The following is a 21,221-nucleotide window of genomic DNA, read 5'->3' on the forward strand; positions in this document are numbered from 1 at the left end:
TCCACCACACAGCATAGCTGATGACATAAACAAATAAATTATATATACACATACACACACACATATATATATATATATATATATATATATAATTGTGAGATAAAATTTGAGCGTTAAACCCCATATTTATGAATTTGACTGCATCAAACCAAGCAACATTTGCAAACAGTAGGTGCTAAACATTTTCTGAAAATGAACCCTTCTTAACTATTTTGCAAATACCTGTAACCACCTGATGTTAAGGTTCAAACAAATGTCTAATCACAGATCACCAAGTGAACTATGAACATGCTCAGTAACGTCTGACAACCACAAAGTGTCCAAAACACTGATAATGGCCCAAACACTGTTTTAATCTGAATTGCAATAAATGTATTGATTTACAACTTAAACCCTAACAAACTTGTTTATGCTATCTTTTTTTCCAACAAATGCTGCTTTGCTTTTGTTATGTAATGCGAAGACACTGGTGCTATTTTTAGGGTGAATTGCGTATCCAAGTAAATTTGGGGCCTTATTTGAGACATTGTATCACATTTATGCTACTTAAAAATATTACAATATTGATTGCTTACCTAAAACACAAAGACAGGGTGAAAAGCAGGAACGTTAGCTTTTTAGAAACACTGTCAGTTGTCGGTACCCCAAGGACATTAACAAATATATTAAAGTTTAGAGAAACCGGAGAAACATTTGAATGCACCACAAGAGGACATTAGGAGAGATTGAATGGATGAAATGTTTGGTCACGCCCCCACGTTACGTGAGACGTTACGTCTACAATATAATTATTAATTTCTTTACATTAGCAACCTCAGTCCGTGTCGTGAACGCTAATGACTGAACAGAGATTAAATTATTTTGTTTATGCATTTTGAAATGTCGCACATGGATAAACCATAAACAGTTGATCGCACGAGGCACATCTGTCGTGTTATGAAATGAATGTTGCGTAAGTAATAGTACATTTCACCACTTAATAAATGAAACTGCACAGCCACCTATTTTCTCTGACATTAAGATGAATCATCTGTAAGCGTCAGCTGAAATGAAACTCCCTCATAAAATGAAAGAAGAGGTAAAAAATTCTGTGTATCTCCACATGACGGCGCTGTTTCTCTCTTTCACCTGTGCCAACCAGTCTATGGTGCCAACAAAATATATTTGGGAACCCTGTTTTTTTACAGTCTATGGTGGGAACTGTCGTTGTGTTTTCTGACTTGTTATTTTGTTTTCGAATTTGTCATTGTGTTTTCTGACTTGTTATAATGTTTTCTGAATTGTTGTTGTGTTTTCTGAATTGTTATTTTGTTTTTTAGACTTGCATTTGCGTTTGTAATTTGTTATTTTGTTTTCAGAATTGTGATTTGCTTTGCACTTCTCGGCCACCGTACATTTGTAATTTAGCGGTTGCAAAATTTGTCCTTCGAGCCGGATTCGAACCAGCGACCTAAGGATGGCACTGGCAGCAATGAACCTCTACAGTCCTCCGCTCTACCAACTGAGATATCGAAAGATTTGAATCAATTTTTATGTTTTAAAAATAACATAATAATCTAATAATAATAATAAATTAATTAAATTACGGTATCTCTCGTGGGAGTTGGATATCTATGTGGATTTTTGGTTCTTGCTTTCTGACTGCGTTTTCAACAAGTTCTCACGAATAATCGTTCTGAAAATTCAAAAATCAAAGCAAAACCTAATTTAGTAACGTTACACTCCAGGGAACGTGAATACGGAAGTACAGAATACAAGGAATTTAGAGTCGATATAAACACATGCCTAGCGATGTAAGTTATAGCAATTAGCGAGAAGTTGTTTTTTATTTAATACATACAATTGTATCTATCTTTTTTTTTTTTTAAATCGATATACTGCAAAGTAGAAATTGCTACTGTAACTGTGAATTGGTTATTTGGGCATCCTGTCAATCGTCGCAAACACTGGGCCCCTATTGACAGTTTTCACGTGACGTCACACCCTTATAGGAACGCACACCTGGAGGGCAAAACGAAGCTTTGCTCCACTGACCGCCAGTTATTTTTACGCAGTTTGCATTAAGTAGTAATGTAGTAAAACGCAGATATTAAAAGGCGAAATTCAGTAAACATCTTATTGATTATGTATATTTTGTACAGGCAAAAAGATGAAGCCAGAATATAAACGCAATGTGCAAAGTTTCACGTTAAACGGTTTCCCATAGGAAAACACTGAAGCGGATTGCGTTCATATTCCGGCCTCATCTGCTTGCCTATGTAAACTATGCATCATAAATATAGAGAATATCACTTTTTTAAATATATTAAGGCACTTTAAATGTTTTTACAACGTTTTGTCGCACTGTTTAATGATTGAAATATTGCCGAGGGTGCATATGGATTGCAAATGGCCAAAACTTGTATTTTGTTCACGTACCTTTGTTTTATTCTTTTGAGAGGTGATCTAAATATTTGCGGCTGTGAAACAGATGGAAAATTGACAGGTTTGTCCTGCAGTTCTATGGATGTTTTGCACTCCAGGGCTGCGTTCAGCCCCGACAAAAATGGTGCAAAATGTTTTTTAAACGGAAACGGTGGTGCGTTGAACACTCTGTTCTGATGACGCAAAAGTTGCAACTATGGCAGCTGAGAAGGCCATTCTTTGTGTTCTTTTTGAGGAATTTGAAGTTGGATAAATTATGCAGCTATAATTGTGTGGGTGTGTTGGTATGGATGTCAGAGTGTGGTATGTATGTGTGTCCTAAAAAAATGTGTGTGTTTGTGTGTGTGCACCTGAAATGTTTGACAGAGAGAAATTATACTGTACTGCGAATCACAAATCCCACCACTGTTTATGCCAGCGGAGCTTTGCTGGAATCTACTGGGAAAAGTTTGGTACTGCACCCAAACAAAATCTTACTAAAAGCTCATTTTTTTGAGATATCAACCTCAAATTTGGAACACAACTTGTTTAGATTTATGGCTTTGATATTCTAGCCATTTTTGTGTTCAACATGTTTTATAAAATATATATTTTATATAAAAAGTGCTCATAAATAATTTTCATAAACTTAAACCTCTATAACTTTTTTGGTTTACATTTTTTACAACTTTTTTTTTTACTTCAACAATAATCTGCCAAGGGTCTTCTTTAAAATGAGACCAAACTTAAGTCTGTACTCCCAAGCTTCAAATTTTTATGACAGTTTTTGGACATGAACATTTTTTCCTCTATGAACCTATGTGTAACTTGTTTTAATTGACGCACAAGGGTTAAATAAGACCTCCACCTGTCACTCACAAATAACATGCTGGCAGACTGAAGGCTGATAGAACCACCCCTCAGTAAAAGGGTACAGTGAGACCATAAAGACTATTTATAATCAAACAAGAGAGGAAGAGAGACATAATTATCCTTCATTCTTGAGGTATCACTCATCTGGTCTATTATTAAAGGGGTCATATGATGCGATTTACATTTTTCCTTTCTCTTTGGAGTGTTACAAGCTCTTGGTGCATAAAGAAGATCTGTAAAGTTGCAAAGACTAAAGTCTCAAATCCAAAGAGATATTCTTTATAAAAGTTAAGAGTCAACCACGCCTACCTAAAACAGCTCGTTCTAACACGCCCCCACATGTCTACGTCACAATGTGGGAAGATTTGCATAACACCGCCCAAATGTGCACGCAAAGAAAGAAAGCGTGGTTTCAGGAACAGCAGTAGTGTTGATAAAGCCATGTCAGGGAGACGCTGTGTTTCAGTGCGAAAGCAAAAAGAAACAATAATGTACAATATGTGGAAAATAATGTGTTTTTTGAACCTTAAACCACATAAACACATTTCATTACACCAAATACACAAAATAATGTTCTTTTTAGCAGCATCATATGACCCCTTTAAGGTGGAAATTAGAAAAGGACATAAGAGCAGGTCACATTATGTGTAAAATGAAAAGAGACACAGTTACTTCATATAAGTGCACTTTTTACGAGAATACAATGAGGTAACACAGTAAAACCAGCATTGATAAGAGGAGACACACTGATGCCACAGCGTTATCATGTTGCCATGGGAGAATTAGACCAGTGGAGAACCATAAATTCCTTCATGATCCTAAAACAAATCACAACAAGGGGCTCAGAGACTACCATCATTATTTCTCTGTGCACACCAGAGACAAACACTCATTAGAAACTGCTTGGAACAAATGCAAAGCATTTAAAGTGCAATGCACTTAAAGGGCATATATATATATATATATATATCTTTTAAATAAACTATGTTATCTAAAATACACGAAAAACAGCAATAATGTGAAATATAACTGTAATTAAAAAAAAAACATTTCTGTTTTAATATATTTTAAAATGTAATTTGGCACTCAAGTAACATTTCTTATTAATCATGTGACATTTCTTATTAATCATTCTTATTAACCAATGGTTGTGCTGCTTAAAATTTTAGTGGAAACCGAGACTTCTTTTCTCTCCAGGATTCTTTGATTAATAGGAAGTTCAATAGAATAGCATTTATTTGAAATATAATTTTGTAACAATCATTTTTGACACATTTGATAAATTCAATTAATCTTCGCTGAACAAAAGTATTACTTTCTTACAAAAAAAAATAAAAAATCTTACGGACTCCAAACTTTTGAACCATAGTATACATATAAACTTTAGTTTATTTAAAGGCTTTCCCCCCATACACATCAAACTGAAAACTTGTATGACTTATTTTCCCAAATGACTGGCGGTTGTTCCATAGGATTCCAATGGCAGAGTCAGCCAGCTGAAATGTTAATACACAAATAGTTGTACAGACACCACTGAACACCTGTCAGACTTTGTCTGTTATCTCTCTGTCTACCATCATTGGGTTTCATTTATTGTCTCAGGGGTGGGGTACAAAATTCTCTGCATCATTTTGGAATGTTGACATAGAAATGGAATTAATGAGAGCTCCATGAACCTAAAAATGACAGAAAGACATTGTTTCTACTCAAAAAAATGGATGGAATGAAACTATTGATGCTAGGCAATTAAATCAATGCCTAAATATTAGTGCTCAGTTAATCTAATCAAACATGGTGTGAAAGAGGATCCCTACCAATGCACAAGTGTGCGTGTGCATCTGTTTTAGTCTGAAATAGGCTCCTCTTCAAACCACAAAGGTTTTAGGGTGACAGAGTCAGAGGTCAGGGTCTGGGTATAGGACAAGACAAGGCCCTGCATGGAAGAAAATAGATCCTAGCTGCATCTGTTCAAAAAGCTTACCCAAGAGCTATTTAGCAAAAGTCACATAGGGAGGGAGGCCCCTATAAAACCACCAGGCATCCATGGAGAACATCTCAGTCCATTCAGGATCTTTGCCGCCGACTGTACAGTCCTTCCTCAGTGACCCCCTCTTCCCAAAGCACTCATAAGTAGCACCATGTGTGACACAGAGGAGTTTGTGGAGGAGTTTGAGGAGGAACAGGAGGAGGTGAACGAAGAGGAAGAGGAAGTGGCTGAAGAGGAGGTTGAAGAAGAGGTTGAGGAGGAGGAAGAAGAAACCGAGGAGAAAGAGGAAGAGAAAGAAGAAGATGAACAAGAGGCAGAGGAAGACACCAAACCCAAGCCTAAGATGTTTGTTCCCAACATTATACCACCAAAGCTGCCAGATGGAGAGAAAGTGGACTTTGATGACCTCCACCGGAAGCGTGTGGAGAAAGACTTCAATGAATTGCAGAGTCTCATTCAGCTGCACTTCTCCACCAGGCAGAAGGAAGAGGATGAGCTTGTGTCTTTGAAGAACCGCATTGAGCGCCGTCGGGGCGATCGTGCAGAGCAGCAACGCATCAGAGCAGACCGTGATCGCGAGAGGCAGGCGCGCCTTGCTGTGGAAAGAACACGGCGTGAAGAGGAGTCGGCCAAACTGCGTGCCGAGGAGGATGCCAGGAAAAAGAAGATCCTTTCCAACAAGGGCTACGGTGGCTACCTGCAGAAGGTGGATCAGAAGAAGGGCAAGAGGTTGACAGAACGTGAGAAGAAGACCAAATGTCTGATGGAGCGTCGCAAGCCACTCAACATCGATCATCTCAACCATGAGAAGCTGGGAGAGAAAGCCCTTGACCTTTGGAAGTGGCTCACTCAACTCCACGCTGAGAAGTTTGATCTGGCAGAGAAGCTAAAGAGGCAGAAGTACGACATCAACGTTCTGCGGAACCGTGTTAGTGACCATCAAAGAGGAGCTAAGACAACCAAGACCACCAGGAAGTCCTGGAAATAAATTAACTGGACTGGCACATTGCAATGACACACAAAACAGTTTGTTGGAATCACAGTTTCAAGTCCCACATTGAACTTAAGACATCATCATTTCTATTTTTTGATTAATCTAAAATTACACTTTATTCATTTAGCATTGTATCATACATGTAATGGGATTTATAGTGTTAATGTTTTGTTTCATGTAATATGAAGTCTTGATCTCATGCTGTAAACCTTTTAAAAGTTAAATTTTTTCTTTGTGCACAACATTTCATAATATGCAGTAGAAATGCAAATCAAAATGTTTTTTGATAACCCCAGTGTTATCAAATACAAATACATGGTAATTTATTTTTGGAAAACATGCACATGCATCGTAACTTGAGAGGCACAAGGACTGCTTTTTTACAATTACTAATTGACAATCTACAAAAGCTCTTGCAGAAATTACAAATAAGAAATCATTTTAAATGTGGAATTAAGTGCTGGAATACAAGCTATTAATAAACAAATACATCAAGATGTTATATAAACGGAAAAGGTCTTTATTGTAACAAACATAAGGCACATATTTTACTGTAACAGCAATGTTTTAGTACATACTTCAAAGTATCCATTTCGTTTACATTATAAAGCTAAATGAGTTTTGTGCAGAATAATTTTTAGGCTACAGAGTTTCAAGGACAGATAAGTAGCAAAAGTGTAAGTGATATTCTTCATCTACAAAGACCCATTTTCCACATTCCACTCCATCTAGTGCAGTTGAGCGTCCAAGCCATTCAAAAAGTACACTCCATTGTCAATAAGTTTGGATGGCTCAAGTCTCAAAAAATAAAATACAAATAAGTGTTTCATTTCTGATTTGTAACTCTCTTGCTCGATAAACAAAAAAGCATATGATTTCTAAAAGCTTGCAGCAGTTATACTGGGCCTGTGCAAAACTTCTATGCATAAATCACTGTTAGCATTGCGTTTAAAAAAAACATAGTAAAAATGTCTATATTCCTTGAAATTAACATTAGTGCATCTAATGCAAAACAGCTGTTTATATAGCTTATAGGCTAAACACACATTTCTATGCAATTTAAAGATCACACCACTATAAAGGCCTGAGTGCAAACAGATGGTTTGCAATTTTTTTTGCACATAACTGTATAATTAAGCAGAATTTTATAGCAGTACAAACTAGATTCCTTATAAAATTGGACGGATCATTTGTAATCTAACAAAAAACAATTTAAAGCATATTGGTCACATATATATTTCACACCAACAGTTCAAGATGAAGGATTTAAGAAGCTGTAGTACTGATTATTTGGATAATCAAGCCCACTTTATCTAAGTTAGCCTCTTTTTTCCAAATCGTACCAGGTATGACCTTGCAGTAAGATTTAGAAATCCCGGTTGTTGCTGCTGATCATTTTGGGGTATGAAGTCCCAATGGAGCGCCCGAATCTGTACACCACAATCTCAAGCAGGTACTCATCCACCTTCACTGTAACATTGGTCACACGCCTATCAGACAGAAGGAAGACGATAGTAAAGAGAGCCACCTCAAACTCTGGGCTGACGCCAATGAAACAACTGCCCACCGGCTTGACCAGGCCATTCCAGCTGAACTGCAGGTTCAAGACATGATCGTCTTCGTCTGGCTGTGAAATTGAACCAAATGTAAATGTTGGAAGTATTGCACACAAAGCTATATTAAATTGGTTATATAATTTTTCCCTTATCAAATCAAATGATGAAATACCGTGTCCTTGTTATTTCTGGCCTTGTATCCTTTGTAGTCCACATGATTGTGTTTCTCCTGATGGTAAAACTGGACCCAGTTGTGGAGGCCCATGATCTCTTTACCATGTTTGGTTTCACCAACAAACACATGCTCAAATCCACATGAATCTTCACTGCATTAGAGACAAGAGGGAGATGGTAGATCAATTAAAATGACTTTATGTATAAATGCTGGGCACGTAAATTACCATTAGCACATAAGCCCAATCTTGTATCTTAGTTACAGATACAGACTAGTTCAGGTTAGAGGTTTGAAATACAGTGATATATGCTAGCCCGTTTAAAGGAGGATTATAACTCACCCTCCACTTTTGTCTCTGCGATAGAGCTTAAACCAGATATCATAGAGCTGGCTCTTAAACTGAGCTGGATCCGACTGGGCTAGACCTTTGCATACTAAATACCTGTGGGCACACTGCAAAGACAAAACCTGTCAGAACAGGACTGAAAGAATATTATATTTTTCTTCACTTGTACAGTTTTTGCATGTATTTGCAGAATGTCGTCTTTACACTTTATTGTAACAGTCAAGCTAAAAGCTCATTTGCACATTTGTCTCACATGACCATATTCACTATCCACTTCCCATCCAACACATTAAACCATAATTATGTCTTTACTGTTTTTTTGCAATCAATATTTTTTGTAATAAGTATTTTTTTCTCCCAAAAATACTGCAAGTATAGGCAGTGCGCTACAAAACAAGATACACCAGGGCACATTTTGTAAGTTACTAAATAATAAAATAAATAAATAAATAAATAAATAAATGTCACATTTTGTAAGCAAATAAATAAATATAAAAAAGTGTTTTAATAAGCGTTTACTTTAATATAAATACTCATAAAATATTAAATATTAATTAAAACATCCACGCTACTGGAAAATGTTTAGTAGTTTTAGCATTAGTTACTTTGCAACTCTGGTCAGGAATGACCTCCATCAATCAGGCAACAGTCAATAGCATGCATACTTCAAATTCTTTTAAGTTGCTAAATTTCTACATGTTCAAACATGACATTACTAAATAGCAAGGCAAAAACAGTGATCAGTGAGCGATAAGATACCTTCATGACCTCTGTCTTCAGAACGCCATCCAGGAAAAGATGGTTTTCCTGAAGCTCCTCGTGTGTCACATGCTCAGTCACTCCTGTAGACATCTCATAATTGTCCAGCAGATTTATAAAGTCTGAGAAGAGACAGTGAATAAAACAGCTGTCTAAACAATTTTGCCATGCACTGCATCAGATCAAAAAAGATCAGTGACTAATGAAAACTGAAAACATATTAGTATACAAAATGGCGCTTAGCTTCTTACGGGCGTAAGTATCAATGCTTTTGAGCTTGTTTTCATTGACATAGGCGAAGAGAGGAGCTCTAGCACTGTCCCTAGCATAGTTACTGCCCTCAGCTACAAAGCCAGCCTTCCCCTGTGTGAAAACAAACAAATGCACTATAAATGACTGATTGATAAAGTCACCTGCAATCACGTATGTGGAATATTATGATGCATTTACCTAAATTAATATGTAATCTTCATAAACATACCACCTCCCACAAACACCTACCTGTAGGTTGATTTTATAGTCTTTTCCAGGTTTCATGCGGTTCACATCCAGCTTCCACAGTTCATTTAGCACATCTGAGAGCTCCTGATTGATGCCTTGACTGCAGTTGAGAAAGTATGACATTAAACGTCTAAAATCAGTCAAATCTGGCTCTATTGCCTAGTTAAGACAGCAAAAACAACAACAACAACTGTAGTAACTATGGTAATTGTTATTATGGCTACCTACCATGGTTATTTTTAAGGGTTATTTTAGTTCATCTATCTCTATATATCTACACTAGTCAATGACACAAAGGTTATGCAAGATGATAAAAAGGGGAAATCTTTAAAACATCTAGTTCACACAAGTGTCACTTTCTTGAACTTTTTTTTGTTGTATTTGTAATAATAAATAGAGGTAATAATAAACAAAATATCAGTTTTTAAGTGATCTAAATTTATCTTAAACTATATATATTTTATTACATTTAGCAAGTCAAGATTTTTTTTACATTATTAATAGTAATATACACTCAATGACATGCCGTCATTTCTTTAAGCATTTTTTTTTCAATCTTTTAGACAGTGATACCACCTAGACCTTTTTTCTCTAAGTCCCACAAACCATATCTAAAATTTATTTTAATTCAAACACTGAAAACATCACAGAAGAGGTGTATTCAAGTTAACGTCTGTATGAACTGTACGTATTAATATGCCTTATAGAATTCATTAGGGAGTTTTCAACTTGCTTATCAACAGGTGTAACTTAAAATGCAGTGTAATAAACACCGTATTCAAGCCACTTTATATGAAAAATACCTGACGTCATGTGCGGCTTCTATTCTCTCGAAACCGGAAATTCTAATCTCAGTTAACTTGACGCGAGTCCACCTGTGCTTTTAATTCACAGCAAGTAGCATTTGGATTGCGCACGATATTAAAACGGAACGGGAAACTCAGAAGATTATAGATGTAAAGTAAAACGTTGAGACACACAGCTCATATCCATGTGAGTCACCCTAACATGAAAACACACAACACAACAACTGGTTGTCAAGTTCAATTCCGTTTCCAAAACACAGGTTTACGGAAAAAATCATGAAGATGTTATGGAGTTACAGCAGCAGTTCCTCGCATCTGGAAACAGTTGAACAGAGGCCCTTTGTAAATGTGGCATCGCCTCCACTTCAAACAAAACTCGCTTGTATAACTAAAACAACAACTTTCAGCACGGCAATAACGGCAAAAAATATGTATGAAAAATATACACGACGCTTCGTATAGAATATCGTTGTGCATATCCGTTTATTAACCTTCTAGCAGTTTCTATTAATACGCACCGGATGTTATACCCGTTTGCACTTGAAAACTAAAATAAAAACATTGCATCTTGACTCGATCACATTTACAGCATAGTTCGGCAAAAGGATAGTCATTATGATTTTAAAAACACAATAAATGCCCATATGTAATAACACAACTTTTTGAGGCGGCTGATCTAAAGCACAAAACGGAAAGACCGTTAAACATCTGTTGCCACTAATTTTCTCACCCTCTGGCCATATTCGCAGGTTAATCCACTTTGTGGTTCAAAGAAACACGTTTCGTCACTCAAGCGATGAAAAACTGGCTTGTTTCCAGGGTGTGTTTACGCTATGTCAAACATTTTGATCGATAGAAAATCTGACCAATGAAAGTGGCGCACGGTTACTGCATCTCGTCCCGGATTGGTTGTTTTCCCTAGAGGGCGAGACATATTAACCAATAGCAGCGTGGAACCTGAAATCCAGGAACTTGGGGGTGTGCGTTTGGTCGCAGTCTGGCTGTAAACGTGGTAAAAAGTGACACAAATCTCAGCCAGAAAGGGTCCATTTTGTAATATTTATTTGCACAAAAAAATAAAGTTTTATATGATAAAATAAAATATTTCCTCCCAGTCCTGCAGCAGAGTGGGAATTGCATTTATTCAGTACTCTTAAACTGGAATGAAATGTGACTGGAATAATTTGGGTAGGCCGTTGTCACTTTTTAAGGGATAGTTCACTAAAAAAAACTGAACATTTTGTCATTTACACAACCTTATGTGGTTCCAATTCTAGTCTTCTGTTTATCTTCAGAATACAAAATTAAGATTTAACCATAAGATGCGCTCTGTGTATGTGCATTGATTAATATTTATGTGAATATAAGCCTAAATAAATCTGTTAATCATTTGTATCTCTTCAGAAGCCTTGTATTAAACCTCTCAATTCATTTTTTCGCTTACTTTGTGAACTTTTTAAAGCTTAATTTTGTTTTAGTGAATGGACAAAACTAATGAGAGAATATTAATATAATATCTTATATCTTAATATCACCATTTGTGTTTGGATTCATAACATGAGCAAGTCTTATGAGTTTGGATGAATAAATTATGACATAATTTTTGGATGAACTGTCTCCAAGGGAAACCAGAGCTGGGCTGCGTCCAGAATAAAGGAGAACATCCCAATCGAGTGAAGGGATTTGTGGAAACTGTGGTTCCTAATTATTGTGATCCAACATTTGCCTCGCATTTCAGGATGAAAAGACAAACATTTCAGGTGAAGAATAATCCACTTCTTACCTGCAGGACTGTGTTATGATCTATATGACCTTATTATTTTTATTGTGAGTATTAGGCTTATCATTATTGCTGATCACTGTTGTTGTGCTATGATATTGTAATATTTACCATTATATAATCAGAGGGGTATAGAAAAGTTTATTAACGTGTCACTCCATAATACAATAGCAAAATATATAAATATGTATAGTATTTTTATGTTACATTAATCAGTGTCTAGCACACCTTCCTAAGGAAAGGATGGACCAGATGACATTGCAATTACTAAATGATATTTAGACAGACATAAAGAAGTTCCAGATCTATACTTGTGCCCTTATTATTTCAGTTATTTTGCCTTTAATGTAAATAAACATGTGCAAACAATATACTTGCTCTTGTGAATTTATTTGGATGTTAATTACATTGTGCGAGCTGTCTCTTTAATACCGCGTGGTTTATATACATGTTGCTGCTGATTGGGCTGACATGTTTGACACACCCACCAAACAAGAGAAAACGCATCTCAAACCCCGTTGCACACCGTTTCCAGGAAACATGTCATTCAAACCGGAAACCGTAGCAAAACGGTGCACACCGGTTTGAGCTTGAACTTGCCCCTGTTCTTATTAGCAACCTCCACACGTGTGCTTTGATAACCAATCACATTATAGCCTTTGACGACACTGAATTTCGTTCAATCCTTCGCTGTTGCGCATTTATTTTTTGAATGTCCATGTTCATCTTTAAATTAAAAAAATAAATAAATAAAAATGAACAACAACAAAAACCTGTTGCTAACTGCCATGACTTTTCTTACAAAACAGCTTTTTTTGTTGTTGTAAACTCTAAAAATAGATCAATCCGAAAGTAATGTTTCAAGAAAACATTATGAAGATCATTAGCTGTTTCCTCATAAAAGCAGTTTATTCAACGTACTAAAGCCTCTTCGAGGCTCATTCAATTCAATTCAAGTTTATTTGTATAGCGCTTTTCACGATACAAATCGTTGCAAAGCAACTTTACAGCAAATTAAGTTTCTACAATATTTAGTGGTAGCTTATCAGTGGTGACTGTCAGTTAATGTACATATGGCAGAAATGTACGGAAAAATCAATTAAAGACGTAATCAAACAGACGATGAACACTATTAACAGCAATTATTATATGAAATGTATTATTATAAGTTTGGTAGTTCTGTATGTTGTTTCAGGGTTGGCATCATCTGAGGTCCTCTGAGGGTTTGGCATCATCTCTTCTCAGGTGTTCTGGATCCAGACTGAAGCTTGTGTAAATCACAGAGAAACAAAGAGACATAATTAGCGTAGCTGCTGTTGGTACGCTGGAGCTAACCCATTAAGGGCCTTATAAGTAATAATATTTTGTAACTGATACGGAACTTAATAGGTATCCAGTGCAGAGACTGTAAAATTGGGGTAATATGATCATCTTAATGGGTCTCTGAGTAAACACACGGACATGAATATAAAACTCACCTTGAAGGATGTAATTAGATGCTCTTCTTTCAATGATAAAACTTTGTACCTTTGGTGCTGAGTTAGGATACTGATTTCTGAAAATGTCAGGGTTCATTTTAGTTCTGAAAAAGATACATGTGAGCTGACAAAAGTACAACTGCGACATGTATAGCCTATATAGATTAGGGAGCGACACCTAGAGACTACTATAGGTCACGGTGCTGCCTTCAACGAGACAGGGGTTGCTGGACCAATTGGGCGTGCCGAAAGGAGGCGTTCCGAAAGTCGAATAACAGAAACCACGCCCCTAACCCTACCCCCCACACCCTGACAGACAGCTTTGTCGACCAATCATGAAGAGATTTCGCCACGCCCACTGCTTCAGCCTGCAGTTATCCCTACTTGGCCAAAGGCTTTTTTCTTTTTGTATTTAGTTGAATAGCATATTCAAAAAGAGAATGTGAGCTAAAGAACAAACAACAACAATAATAACACAAAAGTAAATGTTTGTGAGTTTGTAAATTTGTATCCCACGATTTGCTCAGCAGCGCCAGTCCTGCAGTTTTCGACCGGAAGTTAGGGCGGAGCTTGTAGCAGGGAGGAATTACAGCGAACAGCACATGGTAAGTTGTTACTGCAAGTGTCAACATTAAACATTAACACAAACATTCATTGGTAAACAGTTTATTTACTGATTTGAATAAATGTTAGCTGGCAACTAACTTTTAATATCGTTTGGATTGACGTGCTTAGATATTGCAATATAAAAGCTGCTTCTGTTGATTGCTTGCCTGTGAAGGCGTTAGTGGGCGTTCCTAGTGCTGTCGCTCCAATGTTATTGTATCTGGATATACTGTATATTTAGAAAATGCGATTACAAATTGTATATTTTGCCGGAAAACTACTATATCATTTTAATTTGAATATTTATTATGGCTAATTATTTCACTTTTGCATGCATGTCATTTGTTATGTTTACACTACATCTGTTCATTTCTTAAAGCACATGAAGGCCTTTCCCCAAATTTCTATTAGCTCTGTAACCAACGGAATTTTTAAAACTCATTTTTTTATAGCAAAATGCTGCCATAGAGAACTTACTCTACCAGTCAAACGTTTGGAATAATTAAGATGCATAATTAAGAAGTCTATATTTATTTGATCAAAAGAAAAAGAAAGATACCGAGAAATATTAAAATTTAAAATAACCCTTTTCAGTTATTTTAATATATATTGTAAAATGTTATTTATTCTTCCTCCCACAGAAACCATTATAATATGCTGATTTGGAGCTCAGTTTCTTAAAACACTTTTTGCTGCCTTTTGTGTAACTTTTGTGGAAACTACAAAACACTACCATTCGAAAGTTTGGGGTGTGTAAGATAAAAAGAAAAAAAAGAAAGAAAGAAAAGGAAATAAACTCTTCTATTCAACAAGGACACATTAAATTAAAATGATTCACGAAAGATTTCAGTTTCAAATAAATGCTGTTCAGTCTTCAAAAGTATCCTGAAAAAAATTGTCCACAAATATTTTTAGCAGCGAAAACTTTCATAATAGAATCATTATTAATAATTAAGAACCAATAATAATTGATAATAACTGAACACCAAATCAGAATGCTTTCAGAAGGATCATGTCACATTGAAAACTGGAGTAAAAGCTGCTGAAAATGTAGCTTCGCATCACATGAATAAATTAAATTGTAATAATAGTTCACACTTCACAGTATTACTGTTTTACTGTATTTTTAAACAAATAAATGCAGCCTTGGTTATCATAAGAGACTTCTTTCAAAAACATTAGAAAACTGCAATTATTCCAAACTCTTGACCAGTAAATTTCAGGATCCTGTCTGGTACCCCACCAGAGATAATCAGCCTGAAAGTGTGGGGTGTTTTAAAATGATTGCATTTCCCACCCCCATAACAAATACAAATTCTCAAACCTGAAATGTTCTGCATGCACACTATACTGTACCTACCTAGCAAACACTAAAAAAACAAAACTGGAGTAAAAGCTGCTGAAAATTTAGCTTCGCATCACATGAATAAATTAAATTGTAATAATAGTTCACACTTCACAGTATTACTGTTTTACTGTATTTTAAAACAAATAAATGCAGCCTTGGTTATCATAAGAGACTTCTTTCAAAAACATTAGAAAACTGCAATTATTCCAAACTCTTGACCAGTAAATTTCAGGATCCTGTCTGGTACCCCACCAGAGATAATCAGCCTGAAAGTGTGGGGTGTTTTAAAATGATTGCATTTCCCACCCCCATAACAAATACAAATTCTCAAACCTGAAATGTTCTGCATGCACACTATACTGTACCTACCTAGCAAACACTAAAAAAACTTAGAACTGAGAATTGAACCCTTGTGATCTCAGAGGTAATTAATACATGGTATATGCTTTTGTTGAAGCCATCTCTTTTCATTATTTCAACTTATTTTTTAAAATAATCATGTTTGACAGCGTAATTTGTGGCGAACACCCTCTTCCACAAAGTCATGGCTTTGATTTCCAGGGAAACTAAGAACTGATAAACTGTACACCTTGACTGCAATGCAGTTATTTTGGATAAAAGTATTTGTTAAATGCACAAATGTAAAAAAAAAATAATAATAATAATAATTAATTTAGCAGACGCTTTTATCCAAAGCAAAATGCTTCCGTAACTAATGCCGCTGAAATGTGGACGTGCACTAATAAACACATATTTAAGATTAAAGAGGAGTAAAGTTCAGTAACCTCTAATGCTGCCTTGTCGGATTTGGTGAATGTGTGCAGCTGTTCACATCAGACCAAACTACTTTATAGGGTATAAAATTAAGAGGTTTAGACATCACCCAAGTTAAGTAAGTTCTGGCAGCCCATAGAACAGCTTGCGGGAAAGTTATGAAATTTGGTACACATATAGAGGACAGTCTCAACATTAACCATAGCAAGTTTGGAGTCTCTAACTCAAACCCTGTTGCGCCACCAACCAAACTGATAAACAAACACACAACATGTAAATAACATCATTTGTTAATTTTTATATTATTATTCTTTATTTTAATAAGAAACATAGGGTCCAACAAACGTGCCTGGAAGTTTCTGGTGGTCCTAAAGGCCTTGATTAGCTGCTTCAGGTGTTTTCAGTCAGTTTGGAGCTAAACTCAGGAAAGTGGCTCAGCAGGAGCAGGATTAAACAGCCCTGTTCCTAATGCAGTTTTACAGATGATTGCAGATACACGTATTGTCCACAAGGTGGTGCTGTGTGCTGACAAACTGATCTGATCTCATGCATGTGTCTGTTCTATTAATTATTAAAAATGTCAAAACATTTCGATGTTTAGTCATAATATCTGTCCTGTTTTTCAAATAACCAGTCAATCTTTGCTATAAATGCATGAGTGATCAATCACTCTGACCAGCCAGTTTGTTCTGTGTAGATCAGTCAGGCTCACTTTACACACTGTTGTCCCACACATCCGGGTAGTGAATATATTTGCCTGCTCACTGTCGCCCTCCTCCATCCATAACCTCCTCCTCACCATCCAGAGCTTCAGATAGAGACTCAGAGCAAGATGAGGATTGGGAAGCGCTTGTTATTCAGATGCTCCTCAAGGGGGAGCTGGAGAATCCATTCCAATTCCCCTTGTTTTGAATTTTTTTTTTTTTTGAGAGCTTTGTTTTTTATTTGACCGAAAACTAAAGCAATTGTAGGGATTGAACCCAGACTTTCATACTTGACGGCAAATGCTTATCCTCTGCTCCACGGAGTTTGTGATGAAGCCAGATTTGTTTTAGATAGTTTAAGATAGGGAAATAATTACTGCAACTGTGAGATATGAACAGGTCTCTGTATACTGAGCTTGAAGGGCTCATTTTTGTTAAATGGAAACATTAACAAATGTGGCATTTGATCCAAGACTTAAATGCAAAAAAAGTCTGAAAAGCAAAAATGTAGCCTCTGAACCACGTAGTATTTGATAATGAGGTATTTCAATAATATGAGCTTTGACTTTTATTGTTTTTCAAGCTTTGCAAGTTTTAAGAACATAAATCAATTCATTTCTAGCAGAATGATTATGTACAGGACTTTTTGGATTTATTGACATTGGATTCAAACCTGTCTACATGAGCCAATTGATGTGTATAGGTTGCAGCTCGAGCACACAATGTGGTTTGGACAGCAGGACTGCGAGGGAGTGCGCTTGGGTTGGTTGGAGGAGGACCGATTTTTGGAGGTTAGAGGCAGTGCCGAAGCAGGTGTTTTGATGGCACTTCGGTCTCCGAGGCGGTCCAGGGATCTTCTCAACTCTTGCTGTGCACCTTGTACCCCAGCCAGCTTCCGCTGATACTGCACATCTAGCGCATGTAGGGTCCGTACAAGCTGCAGGCTCTAGCGCCGCTGTGCATTAGCCAGGGAACGCTCTTGAGATTGACATGAAATAACAACAAAAATGTTTTAATAAACTAGCCCTTATTGGACATTACTTTAAGCATTTGACCTACAACACAATGCACTTGTCAGAAATTGAAAATAGTACAGTAATGTATTAATTAGTATATTCATTTTATTGATACCTCATTCATTGTGTCTTTTCCTTCTTGACAGAGCGATGAAATTGGACATGCCACGCTCGTCTGGAAGAGATGAAGATATGCAGGATCCAGTGACAATTCCTGAAAAGTTGAGAGCTCATATCATGTTTACCTTTCATATAAAGTGAACAGTGTAGCACTAAATTCACAGCTTTTTGGGGGGGAAAATATGCATATACTACATTTATATATTTTTAGGTTTACATATACAAATCACAAATATATCAGACACTTATACGTAAGTTTTGGAAAATTAAGAAACTGATAAATACATTAATGTATTTACTCACCCATGGATGTTGCAACAAGCATTTACTGTCTAGTAGTATCCAAATATAATATCCCACCAAGATTATTTTTGTGAATACACACACTTTTCTTCTCTTTTTCAATCGAAAGATGGGGGGTAAAAGGCTTCTGAAAGTGAGAAAGTCTGTTTGGTAACCTAACTTATATAAAGTGACAGCATCTCTTCTGAAGGATCGAAACAAAGGATTTGGAGGGGCCAAGTAAGAAAGGAGTGGGCAGAACTAGTGAGAGAAAGGCAACTCCTCTTAAAATTTACAAAAGAACACAGAAAATACAAGTAATAAAATCTACTTTGCAAGCCAAAAAATAGTATATTCATAAATGTAGCATCAAAAGTGTTAAATGTGACAGCTTTTAAAAGCAAGCTGTGCTTCACATTTAATTTCAAATAAAATGAAAATAAAGCACAAAAACATTAGCCAGTTTTCATGCACTTCTTTAATATAGCAGTTTTTCATATTCACAACAAATACATTAAGCTCTTTTTCCTTTTATATAATACAGTCTTAAATATTTTTACACAGAAATATTTTCTCAGAATTTCATCTATCAAAATGTCTTTTCTTAACCTTTATTTCTTAAGTTGAAACATTTGAAGTCATTTCATTGTTTTTATCTCCATGCCTCCTAGCAAATGGACAGTACTTTTTTTGTACATTTATTTACAGATGAAAAGAGTCTCCCAAACATTTGTATGATAGTTCTCACTTGAATGAACTTGCACTGGGGGGGGGGGGGGCGTTAAAGTGCAGGCGAGGCAACAGAAAGGAATGTGATACGGACGTTTTTGGTGAAGGCTTAAAAAGCAAATAAAATGGGGGTTTGGGGAGTGAAAGAAAAATGGTTTTAGAGAATATATATATATGTATCTCCGAGTTGTAATTAAGCAGGTCCCCAAGTATTCCAGTCAAGAAGGATCAATCCTTCACAAGTCAGACCTCAGTAACATTCCCATAGAAAATAAATAGAGCATTCTTAAAATACACCTCTACCATCTCCATAAGCAACCCATGTTAGGTTTGTCAGCTTACTCTGAGAACAAGTCCATTCAAACAGCTCGTCAAAAACTATACATGTGAAAACAGTGACCACTGTCACGACCGAAAGGATCCGTGGAGCTCCTTTCTCCTTAATGGCAAGTTTAAGTGGCGGAACCAATTCACAGAGCATCGTTCTTATAAAAATAATCAAAAGGAGAACCAAAATAAATACTTCGATCCATCTCAACAGAAGCAAGAAGATGGGGCGCTTGTCCTCGCTTTTGTAACAGAGCATGAGTGGCGAACCAAGCGCAGAGCCTCGGTTATCTGTGCAACATCAAGCATTTTATGGAGCCGAAAGCAAAAATGTGTCATTCCCTATGAGGAAAAAAAGGAGGCGGGGCCACTTCTTTCACTTAGAAGAGGCCGAAATAACGAAAAGCATCCCTACGAGGCCACTTCCACCATCCACAGTGTCTAGGTGAACTTCAGGGCTACACAGTGCTGGTATCACTACAGCCCAAAGCTATGCTAGAAGGTTGACGCAGAAGTCTCTGGACCAACTTGAAACGAAGAGTCGCCGCTTTGTCGCACTTTGCGAACAGGAAGCCTTTTGAGTCATAGGGCGAATCGATCTGGTCGAAGATCCAGATAACCATTCTCCGGCAATGATGAAGGTGGACACAGATGGCGTTAGGAGGTTGGATTAAGCTTTGGTTTTTAGTGTCCCATGGCCCTGCCTGCTTTTGAAATTGATTTTAATTCATTTTGCAATCCGGTAACCATGCTTTAACCTCTTCATATGACAAAATATATTAAGTCTTTAAAAAGGCAAAATTGCTTATCTGCATCAGTCATTTATACAAAGTGCACAGACACACTGCGTAATGTCCATTTCAGCAAATCACAGAATGAGTGAGAGAAAATATATATGTATATATATATATATATATATATATATACACACACCTCTCCGAGAGTTTGAAACAACACCGAAAAAAAAGTAATAAAATTAAAGCAATATAAATTAATGTAACTTTGCAGGCCTGCCTGTCTATAACACAAGAAAAACTATATGAAACTTAAACGTAAAAAAAAAATAAAATGACCCGTGAACAAACATATTGGAATGAATCCAGCGGTGCAAGGTCCAAAGAGTTATCACATGATGGATCAAATAAAAAATAAAAAAAATCTGTTAACTGTTATGGCCTCAAAGGAATGGCTTCTAATAACAACAGTTAAGCGTAAAGTTGTAGTGAAAAGTACAGAAATACATCTGAAATACGCCCACATTGTAACTCCATAGCAAGGCTTCGTGTTTGCTTTATACAGTGGGTTTTTCTACAAGAAACTTTAAATAATATGACCTTTGAAACATGACGTCAGCTATTATAAGGAGGCGAAACAAAATAAAACAATCACATTCTCTAGAAGCGCAGAAACCGCTTTGATTTTGCCCACCTCGGAAATGTCTGATGGCATTTGTGCCGAACCAAGACAGGCTAAAAACATTTACCCAGGCTTCTTTGCGTAGGACATTAGTGGGGATGTGAAATGCAAAATAAAAAAAATACTAGAGTTTGCCTTGACGAAGAATTAAAAGTAAAGAACTTACAGAATATATATATATATATATATATATATATATATATATATATATTTATATATATATGGTTTTTTCATTTACCCC

At 36.3% G+C, this 21,221-nt stretch overlaps 2 protein-coding genes and 1 non-coding gene across 4 annotated transcripts; 1 reads left to right on the plus strand and 2 right to left on the minus strand.

Annotated features, from left to right (window-relative positions):
- Positions 1-1,422: 1,422 nt before the first annotated feature.
- Positions 1,423-1,516, minus strand: trnay-gua (transfer RNA tyrosine (anticodon GUA)). Its single transcript has 2 exons — positions 1,480-1,516; positions 1,423-1,458 (listed from the first exon to the last, which is right to left on the minus strand). It is a non-coding gene; the product is annotated as a tRNA-Tyr (tRNA).
- A 3,898-nt stretch (positions 1,517-5,414) lies between these two features.
- Positions 5,415-6,251, plus strand: LOC107757252 (troponin T, cardiac muscle isoforms). The gene has a single exon (XM_074560241.1). It carries the CDS (start codon positions 5,415-5,417, stop codon positions 6,249-6,251), a length of 837 nt encoding a protein of 278 aa, XP_074416342.1.
- Positions 6,252-6,768: 517 nt separating this feature from the next.
- On the minus strand, positions 6,769-11,223 carry LOC107757251 (poly(U)-specific endoribonuclease-C). 2 transcript variants are annotated; one of them, XM_016574669.1, is made up of 8 exons: positions 11,131-11,223; positions 9,595-9,694; positions 9,345-9,456; positions 9,094-9,215; positions 8,329-8,441; positions 7,986-8,139; positions 7,825-7,884; positions 7,623-7,747 (listed from the first exon to the last, which is right to left on the minus strand). In XM_016574669.1, exons 1-8 carry the CDS (start codon positions 11,139-11,141, stop codon positions 7,715-7,717), a joined length of 705 nt encoding a protein of 234 aa, XP_016430155.1. In that variant the 5' UTR covers positions 11,142-11,223; the 3' UTR covers positions 7,623-7,714. The 2 variants fall into 2 exon arrangements, with proteins under 2 accessions (XP_016430154.1, XP_016430155.1); XM_016574668.1 differs by having other exon boundaries at positions 6,769-7,884.
- Between the last annotated feature and the right edge of the window lie 9,998 nt (positions 11,224-21,221).

This window comes from Sinocyclocheilus rhinocerous, unplaced genomic scaffold (assembly GCF_001515625.1).
Source record: "Sinocyclocheilus rhinocerous isolate Xijiao unplaced genomic scaffold, SAMN03320098_v1.1 scaffold1164, whole genome shotgun sequence".
Taxonomy (NCBI): Eukaryota; Metazoa; Chordata; class Actinopteri; order Cypriniformes; family Cyprinidae; genus Sinocyclocheilus; species Sinocyclocheilus rhinocerous.

Coding starts and splice junctions, on each gene's coding strand:
- LOC107757252 (XM_074560241.1), top strand. CDS start 5,415: ATGTGTGACACAGAGGAGTTTGTGGAGGAGTTTGAGGAGGAACAGGAG.
- LOC107757251 (XM_016574668.1), bottom strand. Junction 8,442..9,093: donor TGAAGACAGAGGTCATGAAG/GTATCTTATCGC, acceptor TTGTCTTTGCAG/TGTGCCCACAGGTATTTAGT. Junction 7,885..7,985: donor CCAGAAATAACAAGGACACG/GTATTTCATCAT, acceptor TCAATTTCACAG/CCAGACGAAGACGATCATGT.